Source organism: Talpa occidentalis, unplaced genomic scaffold (assembly GCF_014898055.3).
Source record: "Talpa occidentalis isolate TD23 unplaced genomic scaffold, MPIMG_talOcc4v2.1 talOcc4.13, whole genome shotgun sequence".
Taxonomy (NCBI): domain Eukaryota; kingdom Metazoa; phylum Chordata; class Mammalia; order Eulipotyphla; family Talpidae; genus Talpa; species Talpa occidentalis.
Window position 1 is genome coordinate 81,481,314 of NW_023601322.1, and position 12,953 is coordinate 81,494,266.

The 12,953-nt window shown below is 39.0% G+C and overlaps 1 protein-coding gene across 4 annotated transcripts in view; it reads left to right on the forward strand.

The window, feature by feature from the left end:
• Positions 1-12,953, forward strand: part of CEP120 (centrosomal protein 120) — a 67,844-nt gene that overhangs the window by 19,838 nt on the left and 35,053 nt on the right. For all 4 annotated transcript variants that reach the window (XM_037509450.2, XM_037509452.2, XM_037509453.1 and 1 more), the window contains 2 exons: positions 4,193-4,390; positions 12,500-12,727. In XM_037509450.2, the coding sequence (XP_037365347.1) occupies positions 4,193-4,390; positions 12,500-12,727 (426 nt within the window). The remainder of the gene's footprint in view (positions 1-4,192; positions 4,391-12,499; positions 12,728-12,953) is intronic.

Genomic DNA, 12,953 nt, shown 5'->3' on the forward strand with positions numbered 1-12,953 from the left:
ACATATTGCAAGATTTATCAGGTCAAGAGTTTTCTTAGTGTTTAAAATTTGCTTTACTGAATTCTCTACTACAAAAAGCACTTTTATATAGGAATTCTTTGAGCTTCACTCTTTGACGTCTATTTTGGTACTGTCATTTCTTCCTTGGCACTTTATGTGTGGGTTTGCTTTTCTCCATCAGTTTCCTTCTTTTTCTTCTCTTCATGAAGATCTGCTGTAAGTACCCCAGGTTACTATGCCACTCTGATTTGGGGCATGGCCAAATCCTCTCCTTATTACCACATCACAGTCCATGTTAGATAACAAGTCTCCTGAATTTTTACTGCTGTTAAATATATGTAAACATTTTAAATGATCACTTTCTTTTTAATATTTTTCAACTCCCTAGGGAGGCATAATTGTAATTTTTACCAATTATTATGTGTTATGTTCTGTAAAATAGGTATTATGCTAACTACTTTGTCTTTGGTCCTATCACAAATGTAGGGGATTGTTACTATTTTAGAGATGGGTCTTAAGAAGTAAATGGTTAAGCTTTCTAAACAACATGGTCACTTTACATATTCTTTGTTATTTTATGCTTTCTTGCCTCTTTGGGGGTTTTGGAGTAAGATGGATTTGAGTTGAAATCCTATTCTCAGGACTAACTTAGTTAAGTTAGGTAACTTATTTATCCTGAGGCTTGAATTCTGTCAGTTGTATAGTGATGTTACTGCCAGCCATACAGATGTGCATGAAGAATGAGATACTCAACACATAGTTTGTATGTGAGAAGCTGTTTGATAAAAGGTAGATATGGATAAATGACTTATTAAAATCACAGCTTGAACAAATGCAGTTCTTAGTAGTACAAAGTAACTTATTGGAACAAGCATTCTTTTGGTTTATTTATTTTTTTTTTTAAGATTTTATGCGTACAAAAACTGAGGTATAGCCAGAGGGGTGGGGGTGAGAGGAATCATCAGAGACAGAGTGGAGAACAGAACTGGCGGATTGACTGAAATACACTGCTGAGGGGAGTAGTGTGCAAGACAGAAGAGGTCTGCTGTGCCATGTGGGTCAGCTCCCTGGCCGGGGATCAAACTTGTGCTGCAGTGGCAGTGGATAGCTTCATAGTGCTGAGATTTAATGCCTTGTGCCACCAGGGAGGCACCATGGTTTGGTTTTTTAAAGCACAGACTGAAATCTGGCTAGCTGCTGGCTTTCTTTATTGAAAATTAAGCCAAATTGGTTCTTCAAAATATTGAACATTTACCACAAGACCCAGCATTTCATTCCTAGAATTTTACCAAAATAATTTGGAACAGATGTTCAAATAAAAACTTGCAAACAAGTGTTCACAATGGCACTGTTCATATTAGTCAAATGGCAGAAACAACTCATGTCCTTCCATGAATGAATGAATAACCAACATGTATATACATGTATATACTTTGACTGTAAAACATGTATATACTTTGACTGTAAAAGTAATGAGGTACTGATACATGCTACAGCATGGGAGCGTGTTGAAAAAATGCTGAGTGAAAGCAGCCAAACACAGAGGCCACATATTGTATGATTCCACTCATATAAAATATCCAGAACAGGCAAATATGTAGCGACAGGAAGCTGACTTGTGACTTCAGGGGCTTGGAATCGGGGAAATATGTTCGTGTTTTTTTTTGGGGGGGGGCCAGTATTGTTGAACTTGGCATTGTTGATAGTTACTCAATATTGTGAATTAAATTTCACTGAGTGTTTACTGTACGTGTATCTTATAATAATTTAAAAACACAAAAATCAAGCGCAATATGTTATTCATCCCATGGTGCTGTTTAATATATTTGATCTGCCCATTTAAATCTTTATACATAAGCCAAATATTTAAAAATTTCAACCACTTAGATTTTTCTTCTTAAACTAGTCCAAGGCACAATGTGAAACCATCTAACAATGTACTAATAAACATACCAATTCAGATGTAAGTTAGTGCCTTAGAACATTATTCTGTAAAGTTGCAGTAGAAGGGTGGAACAAGTTTGGAGTAGGAAGACTCTGTAGTGATAATCTTGTTTCCTTTCATTAAATACTGAAAGGTAAGGGTAAAAACATAGTCTCTAAGACCAAGGATAATTAAAGATTTTAAAAAGAATATTCTTTTAGTGGGATTTAGACTAAAATGTACTATGAAATATATAAGGGGCCATCTTTATTTCTAAAAATTTTTCCTGAAAAAGAAAACAAAACAAAATTCTCCTTTAATCTCCCCGAAAATAATCACTAAGGGTAATGCATTTTTTCCCTCATTTTACATTCACATAACAATAACCAAGTGTGTGCTAGCCCAGTGGTAGACCTGAACATGTACTCTTTTAATCCTTTTCACCATCCAGGATTTCATAGCAAGTCATTGACAGAGGCTGGCTTAGGGTTTGGGATCTGATCCCAGAAGTTGGAATACTAACCATCTCAGGGATTAATATTTTTATTCTCACAGATTCAAATTGTCCTGTAACTTTGTATTTACCTAACAGTGCATTTCAAATCATTTTCATGTCAATTTGTCATGATTTAGGGACCACATTTTTTTAACTATCATGTATTTTAAGACATGTCCTGTTGATGAGCCTGTCAGTTGTTTAGCATACTGTTATTTTTTTTCTTTACTATTTTTTTAATTTTTATATTCCCCATACAATTGTACCCCCCTTATTTTGGCCCTAATCTCTCCTTTCCCCGCCCCCTCCCCCATAGTGTGTCTCTGGTTTATAGTTGTTTGTTGATTTTGATTTTTTCTTTCTTATAGTTACTCTTTTTCCTGGTCCCTTATTTAGGTTTTCTAGATTCCTGCTATGAGTGAGACCATCCGGTATTTTTCTTTTTCTTTCTGGCTTATTTCGCTGAGCATGATCCCTTCCAGCGCCATCCATGTTGCTGCAAATTGCATGAGTTTATCTTTTTTGATTGCTGAGTAGTATTCCATTGTGTATATGTACCACATCTTCTTGATCCAGTCATCTATTTTTGGGCATTTGGGTTGTTTCCAAAGCTTAGCTATTACTACTTAGCAAAACTACAATGAGATACCATCTTACACCAGTGAGAATGGCACATATTAAAAAAACAAGCAACAGCAAATGTTGGCGAGGATGTGGAGAAAAAGGAACTTTCCTGCACTGCTGGTGGGAGTGCAAACTGGTCCAACCACTATGGAAAGCTGTGTGGAGATTCCTCAACCTACTAAAGATAGAGCTTGCATATGATCCAGCAACTCTACTCCTAGGTATTTACCCAAAGGACACAGAAACATTAATTCCAAAGGGCACCTGCACCCCTGTGTTTATAGCAGTATTATTTACAATAGCATACTGTTATTTTTAACAATGTTCTAGTGAACTTTAAGGATTTTTAAAAATTTTTTTATTTTATTTTTTTAAGATTTATTTATTTATTTATACAAGCACTGGGTACAGTCAGAAGCGCGGGAGGGTGAGAGAATTCACCAGAGCCAGAGCAGGGAACAGAGCAGGCAGAAGGACCGAAGTACACTGCTGAGGGGAGCAGCGGGCGGCAGGAGAGTTCAGCGCACCATGTGGGACACTCCTCCGGTGGCCAGGGAGCAGCCGGGGATCGAACCGGCGCTGCAGAGGCTGCGGGCAGCTTCGCAACCCAGCGCTCAACCGCTGCGCCACCGGGGAGGCCCGAACTTTAAGGATTTTAAGAAAAGAGTCAACTGACAGTTTTCATAGGTATCCAAATTTTGACAGAATGGCAAACAAACTTTTATCAAAAGCTCCAAGATGTTGTTAAGTAGCCCATATTGAGATTATTGAAAACACTTATTTATGAAGTAAAAGATGGAGTAAAGAAAAATGAAATAAGATATGTGAAAATAGGGGAAGCACAATATAAAATATTTGACCTTTTTCTTAAAAGAGCATTCACATTCATTCATGAATCAATTTAAAGAAATGTATTACTTTAAAACAACAAATATATAAAAATATTTTCATTTCTTTGTGCTTTTTGTAAGATCTGTGTGCCTTTAAAATTAAGCAAATTAGTTGTTTGCTGATAATTTCACAAAGATTACATTCTGAGTGGTTAATTTGAAGACTTGAAAGAAATCAAAATTTTAGCATCCATTTTTGGAAAGCATATCTTAATGTTTCATAAAGTAATACTCTTTTCTTTTTCTTTATATGTGTAGTTAATTCCATGTACCATGAAACTTCCAGAGAGACAGCCTGAGTTTTTCTTTTACTATTCTTTATTGGGAAATGATGTTACAAATGAACCCTTCAATGATTTGATCAATCCAAACTTTGAGCCGGAGAGAGCATCTGTTCGAATACGTAGCAGTATAGAAATTCTTCGAGTTTACCTGGCTCTTCAGTCAAAACTACAGGTAAGTACTGCAGACAAATACTGGGTGGTGTATGAAGGCAAGTTTAAAAACTAATCCTTGAGGAGAGGGGCGGAGCAACATGGCGGCGAGGAGACGCTGCAAGTAAGATCTCCCATTAAAAAAAAGTTAATAGGGAGGAAAAGCGGCAGGTCCCAGTGAGAACTGGGACACGGAAGATAAACGGACGACTCCAGCAAACTGCCCGAAGAAGAAAGTTGCCATAAAAGAGGACCAGAAGGCAGGGAAGCGCAGAACCCTGCTCCCCTCCCCCGCCCACAGAGGCGGCACTCTCCGACCGGCAGAGAGGAGGAAAACGACAAACTAAAACTGCCAACAAGAACAAAGGACGCAGCAAGCGGGACTGTGAGTGGAAAGGAACTATTGCAGCCACCACACCCCGTGAACGGGAGCTGTGGAGAACCCCCGCAGGATCCGCCGCGGAGGTGAGCTCCGGGCGCCATTGAAGAGAGCCCCGCCCAGGAGGAGGCCAGCACCAGCCCACAGCCCCGGCCAACCGGTAAGCCTGCGCGGAAGCGGCGCACCAGAAAAACAGACGCGGAGCGGGATTGCGCGGGGAAAGCGGCGCGGATTGCGCGGATCGGATCGCAGCTGCCCAGGTCCCCGCGCCTGCGACCTAGGCTTGCCGGAAGACGACCTAGGCTTGCGGGGAGACGCGCGGAGGCCCTCCCGGAGTGAGCAGGAACCAGGCGCCCAGGCAGGGGAGCGGGATTCAAAAGGCGCCATTCCCGCGCCACTGAACTGGGCTACAGCCCGCGTCCTGGAACTGAGGGCTTTGGAACTGAGACCCGGGGCACGAAATTAGGGGCGTGGGTTCCGCACGACGGTGGGGCACAAGGCAGACACAGCACCCCAAAGCCGTTGAGGTGTACCCTACCATCCCCGCTCTGCTCCCTGTCCCACGGGGTGGAAAATCAGCTCCCCAAGGGCTCTAGGAGAGATCTCTGGCGCCACCTAGCGACTTGTAGCCAGCACAGGCTCCTGAAGGAGATAGTGGCCAGCTGGGGAGTTAGCCCACGCCTGGCCCCTTCCGACCAGTAGTCTGAGCCCACAGGGGGAGCGAGCGCCCACAGCCGGGGCAGACCAGGCACGCAGAAGAGTGTGCCTGACACCGTACGTGCAGGGAGTGTGTCCCACATCACCATTTTAGAACAGGGACATTTCTTCAGTAAAGACTACCTGCAGAAGGCTTCCTCAGGAGCCAGAGGTGAGCGGGGGAAGTTCGCCCACGCCAGACCCCCTCTGGCCTGCAGTCCAAGCCCAGTGGGGGAGCAGGAACCCACCGCCGGGGCAGACCAGGCGCACAGGGGAGTGTGTCCCCACATCGACATTTTAGGACAGGGACCTTTCTCCAATAAAGACTGCTTGAAACTGACAGATGACTCCTGGAGGAACCAGAGGGGAGCAGAGAAGCTCACCCAAGATGCCGGCCAGTCCCAACTACACAGTGTCCCAACGCATACGGCAAATTAGAAAACAGACAGTAGGGAGGAGAAGAACCACACGCAACCTAGCAACTCTCCAGAAAAAAAGCACACCACAAAAAGAAAACCAGCCCTCAGATTGCAACGACAGTAACTTGGAAGAACTTCTGAGCCTTCCAGAAAGAGAATTTAAAATTGCCGTGATTAAAAAACTGACAGAAGTCATAAAGGAAAACAATGATAAGGGAAAAATAATCAACGATCAGAAGAATGAAATTGAGTCCCTAAAGAGGGAAGTAAAAGAAATGCAGGAGATCAAAGAATTAGTGGAAGAACTAAAGAATTCTGGGAAAAGCAATGAAAGCAGAATTGATGAAATGGAAGAACGAATAAGTGCTCTTGAAGACACAGAAATAAAAAGAACCAAAACAGAAAAGGAAAGAGAAGTACGAAGGAAAAAGAATGAAGAAAGACTTCGGGAACTATCTGACTCCATGAGGAAAGGAAATATAAGAGTTATAGGAATACCAGAAGGAGAGGAGAGAGAAGTAGGAACAGAGAAAATATTCAAAGAGATAATTGAAGAGAACTTCCCAAATGTGAAGAAGGAGCTGAAAATTGATATACAAGAAGCAAGAAGAACACCAAACTTCCACGACGAAAGAAAAAATACAGCAAGACACATAATAGTAAAGCTCCCAAGAATCCAGGACAAGGAAAAAATAATGAAGCTGGCAAGAGGGAAGAAACAGATAACATTCAAAGGAAAGCCAATCAGGCTGACATCAGACTTCTCCGAAGAAACACTACGGGCAAGGAGAGAGTGGAGGGACATAGTCAACAGACTCCAAGAAAACAGATGCCAACCAAGAATACTCTATCCCGCAAAGCTCTCCTTCCTCTTTGAAGAAAGAATATGGACCTTCCCAGACAAACAGAAACTCCGGAATTTCATTGCAACTAAACCCCCACTCCAAAAAATACTACAAGGAGTCCTAAAGCCAGAACCTCAGAGGGACGAATAACAATGAAAGAAGGCCAAAAAAAAAAAAAAGTTATTAAAAGAATAAATAAATAAAATCAAAGGAAAGACAAACACAATGGCAAATACAGATGTTAACATATCAATATTAACTCTAAATGTAAATGGACTAAACTCTTCAATAAAAAGACACAGAGTTGCAGCCTGGATTAAGAAACAAAACCCAACCTTTTGCTGTCTACAGGAAACACATTTAGCTACAAAAGATAAAAATAGGCTCAAAGTTAAAGGATGGAAAACAATCCTACAAGCAAATGGGCCAAAAAAGAAAGCAGGAACAGCTATACTTATATCAGATAAAACAGATTTCAAACTCAAAAAGATAAAAAGAGACCCCAATGGTCACTACATTATGATCAAGGGGACAATATTTCAAGAAGAAATAACACTCATTAACATATATGCACCAAACGAAGGAGCACCAAAATATATCAGACAACTGTTGTCCTCTCTGAAAACAGACATCAGAGAAAACACATATGTAGTGGGAGACTTCAACACACCACTATCAACAATGGATAGATCAACAAGACAAAAAATAAGTAAAGAAACCAAAGCTCTAAATAAGGACCTAGAGCAATTGGGCTTAACAGACATCTATAGAACACTAAACCCCAAAAAACGGAGTACACATTTTTCTCAAGCGCACACGGATCATTCTCCAGGATCGATCACATACTGGGGCACAAGACAAACATCAACAGATACACCAAGATTAAAATCATATCAACCATCTTTTCTGACCATGAAGGCATCAAACTAGAAATAAACCATAAAAAGAAGGCAAGGAACTTTCCTACCTCATGGAGATTAAAAACCACACTACTGGAAGACCACTGGACTAATGAGGAGATCAAAGAGGAAATTAAAAAATTTTTTGAATTGAACGACAAGGAGGACACCAATATCCTAAACGTATGGGATGCAGCAAAAGCAGTAATAAGAGGAAAATATATAGCAATAGAAGCTCACATCAAGAAACAAGAAAGAACTCAAAGAAACAACCTAATCTCGAAGCTCAAAGATCTAGAAAAAGAACAACAAAAAAACCCCAAAACCAGTAGAAGAAAAGAAATAATAAAAACCAAAGCAGAAATAAATGAAATTGAAACTAAAAAAACAATCCAAAAGATCAATGAAACCAAGAGCTGGTTCTTTGAAAAAATCAATAAAATAGACAAACCCCTAGCCAGGCTCACAAAGGAAAAAAGGGAGAAAGCACAAATAAACAGGATCATCAATGAAAGAGGAGAAATCACAACGGACACAGCAGAAATCAAAAGAATAATCAGTAACTACTATGAACAGTTATATGGAAACAAGTTTAACAATCTAGAGGAGATGGACAAATTCCTACAACTCTACAATCACCCAAAGCTAGATAAAGAAGAAATAGAACACCTAAACAGACCAATTACAATTAGCGAAATTGAAATGGTAATTAAAAACCTCCCCAAAAACAAAAGCCCAGGACCTGATGGATTTACAAATGAATTCTACCAAACATTCAGAGATGAATTAGTGCCTATCCTTCACAAACTCTTCCAAAAAATTGAGAAGGAAGGGACAATACCAAACACGTTCTATGAAGCCAACATTACACTAATACCAAAACCGAACAAGGACAACACAAAAAAGGAAAACTACAGGCCAATCTCCCTAATGAACACTGATGCAAAAATCCTCAATAAAATTTTAGCCATCAGAATCCAACAATGTATCCATAAGATAATTCACCATGACCAAGTAGGATTCATTCCAGGGGCACAAGGATGGTTTAACATCCGAAAATCAATCAACGTTATCCAACACATCAACAAAAAGAAACATAAAAACCATATGATAATATCAATAGATGCTGAGAAAGCTTTCGACAAAGTGCAACACCCATTCATGATAAAAGCCCTTGAAATTCTTGGGATACAAGGAACATACCTCAACATCATAAAGGCCATCTATGACAAGCCAACAGCCAGTATCATTCTCAATGGTGAAAAGCTGAAAGCAATTCCATTAAGATCTGGAACAAGACAAGGATGTCCACTCTCACCACTGCTTTTCAATATAATACTGGAAGTCCTAGCCAGGGCAATAAGACAAGAGAAAGACATCCAAGGAATCCAAATAGGAAAAGAAGAAGTCAAACTATCACTATTTGCAGACGATATGATATTATACATAGAGAACCCCAAAAACTCCACAGAAAAGCTAATTCAACTCATCAATCAGTTCAGTAAAGTGGCAGGATACAAAATCAACACGCAAAAGTCAGTAGCCTTCCTATACACAAACAATAAATCTGAAGAAGAAGAAATCAAAAAAACCATCCCTTTTGTTATTGAAACAAAAAAAATCAAATATTTGGGAATCAATCTAACAAAAGAGGTAAAGGACCTATACAAAGAAAACTATAAAACACTGTTAAAAGAAATAGAAGAAGACACAAAGAAATGGAGAGACATCCCCTGCTCGTGGATTGGAAGAATAAACATTATTAAAATGGCCATCCTTCCAAAAGCAATATACAGATTCAATGCTATTCCAATCAAAATTTCAATGTCATTCTTCAAAGAAATAGAACAATTATTGATGAAATTCATATGGAATCACAAAAAACCCCGAATAGCCAAAGCTCTCCTGAAAAAAAAAGAAGGGAATGGAGGCATTACACTCCCAGACTTCAAACTCTACTACAAAGCCATAATCATCAAAACTGCATGGTATTGGAACAAGAACAGACATACAGACCAATGGAATCGAATAGAAAATCCAGAAATAAACCCACAGATTTATGGTCAACTAATCTTTGACAAAGGAGCAAAGACTATGCATTGGAGCAAAGAAAGTTTGTTCAATAAATGGTGCTGGGAAAACTGGGTCGCTACATGCAAAAGAATGAAGCTTGACCACTACCTCACACCATACACAAAAATCAACTCAAAATGGATTAAAGAACTAGACATAAGACCTGAAACCATAAAATATATAGAAGGAAATATAGGCGAAACACTACGTGATTTGCACATCAAAGACATCTTTACAAACACATCACCCAAAGCAGTGATAGTGAAGGCAAAGATAAACAGCTGGGACTACATCAAATTAAAGAGCTTCTGCACAGCAAAAGAGACAATAACAAAAACAAAGAGAAACCCCACCAACTGGGAGAACATTTTTGCACCCAACACTAATGATAAAGGACTGATCACAAAAATCTGCAAAGAGCTGATGAGACTCAACAACAACAAAGAAAATAATCCAGTCAAAAAATGGGCAGAAGAGCTAAAAAGAAACTTCTCTCAAGAGGAAATGCAAATGGCCAACAGGCATATGAAAAAATGTTCAACATCACTTGCCATCAGGGAAATGCAAATCAAAACTACCATGAGATACCATCTTACACCAGTGAGAATGGCACATATTAAAAAAACTAGCAACAACAAATGCTGGCGAGGGTGTGGAGAAAAAGGAACTCTTCTACACTGTTGGTGGGAGTGCAAACTGGTCCAACCACTGTGGAAAGCTGTGTGGAGATTTCTGGACCTACTAAACATAGAGCTTCCATATGATCCAGCAATTCCACTCCTAGGTATTTACCCAAAGGACACAGAAACATCAATTCCAAAGAACACCTGCACCCCTATGTTTATAGCAGCACTGTTTACAATAGCTAAGCTTTGGAAACAACCCAAATGCCCAAAAATAGATGACTGGATCAAGAAGATGTGGTCCATATATACCATGGAATATTACTCAGCATTCAAAAAAGATAAACACATGCAATTTGCAGCAACATGGATGGCGCTGGAAGGGATCATGCTCAGCGAAATAAGCCAAAAAGAAAAAGAAAAATACCGGATGGTCTCACTCATAGCAGGAATCTAGAAAACTTAAATAAGGGACCAGGAAAACGAATAACTATAAGAAAGTGAAAATCAAAATCAACAAAAAACTATGAACCAGAGACACTTTTAGGGGGGTGGGGGCGGGAGGGGAGGGATTGGGGTCAGAATGGGGGGGCTGCAATTGTATGGGGAATACAACAATAAAATTTATTATTAAAAAAAAAAAAAAAAAAAAATAAAAACTAATCCTTGAAAACTGACTATAGAACAATTTTTTTTATTAGCAATGTTTTTTTTTTTAAGTGTTAGATAGGTACTTACACTCTCTAATTTCAGTAGTAGAGGTCATGTCACTGCTACCTCTTTTAAATGTTAGGAATTTTCCTGATAATTTTAGGAGCTTACTGAGAAAAGTGGTGTATCTGTTCTTTATAATAAAAACCTGGAGCCCAGAGTTGGGAACTTAGCAAAGTTTCATTATTGTTAGTGGAGATAGTAGGCAGATCAAACTAGACTTCAGAATTTATATATGTTTTACTGCTATGAAAAGCAAGGAGACCAGTGCTTTCTAAAACCTGCCTCTGACTTGAGTATTTTTTTGGTAAGTTATATTTAAATTGAACTCTATTTAAAAGTGAACCTTGTGAAAATTACTGTTCCATCTTTTATGATTACTTTTAATAGGACTGAGTTGTAGTAGTGAAATGTAGGGTTAGATAGTCATTTGTTTACTGTGATGAGTCATTAGACTGCTTATATTTTGGGGTAGGATGTGAAGAGAAGCATTAAGAAATATTAACGGAGCTAAATTTTAGGGGTGGTTCTGATAAATCCCAGACACTGAGAAAACAAGATTATTTAAAATAATAAAATGCAGGAAAAAAGCACTTTTTACTTTTATTCTATAATATATCATTCCTGTATCTCACAAATCAAGCCTTAAGAAAAACATTGATCTTTATTAGTTTGATTCTCATGGATATTTAATAAAGTCATAAAAATCCTTTCTCTCCAACCCATTATTGCACCTACCATTAAGAATAAGTTACAGGTAAGTGGGGAGAAGATGGGGGAAAAAAATAAGTTTTAAGTCATTGCTGATGGTAGAACTAAGAGTATTTTCATGTAGTGATAGCTAATTGGTCACGTCAATGCTAAGTTTGTCAAAGCTTCAATATAGTAAGGGAAAAGAATAATTCTGGGATAGTTAAAGGAATAGTTAAGGGAAAAGAATAGTAAATGTCAAACTTTTGATAAACTATTAAAGTCTTAAAGCCAAGAAAAGAGACCAAAGAAATTCTTAACGTGTTTTGTGTATGAATAAGACACGTTGAGATTCTGTAATTTCCAAGTAGGGCTGGGTCTACTAATTTATATGCGTTTAATGTTAAAATGGAAATAGAAAAAAGTGTTTGTGGTATTTTTTTTTAACTTAACCCAATGTATTTATAACACAATCTGCATATGGAAAGTAGCATAATAGAATCTTAGAGTAACCACAGGTCACCAAGTAACAGACAAAAGGGCCGTAACATTTGAGTATATACTACACTGAAAGAACAAATGAAAAAGATATAATACCATTATTGTTGAGTTCTTGGCAAGCTCTGTGTTTCATCAACAGTTTAACAGTTGTGGGAGAATGTATTACTTGGTCGCTTCAGGTCAGTAAGGTAACTTCCATTATACTTGCTGCCTGGGACTCATAAACTTTTTGTTAAATTTAATATGCTTAGGAGAAAAGTATAAAGCCCAATTTTGATTATTCTTTTCATTTTAGATCCATCTCTGCTGTGGCGATCAGTCACTTGGCAGTACAGAAATACCTTTAACTGGATTGCTGAAAAAGGGTAGTACAGAAATCAACCAGCGCCCAGTTACAGTTGAGGGTGCTTTTACCCTTGAACCTCCAAACCGAGCCAAGCAAAAGCTGGCACCTGTTCCTGTGGAGCTAGCCCCAACTGTGGGAGTTTCTGTGGCTCTGCAGAGAGAAGGCGTTGATGCCCAGGCAAGTAGTGATCCTCCTTCCCTTCCTCCACTACCTCTCCTGATTACTCACAAAGGTTGAACTTGAGAACAGTCCTTTAGTATAAGAAAGTATTGATGACTCTTAATTAGTGATCTACATTATATAGTACCTCCTTTCTGGAAAGATCTTTCTGAAAAGCACTGTGGCTTCCATGGCTGGTTTGTAAGTGACCTTGCAGCACTTTTCAGGACCGCCTTCCCATGCA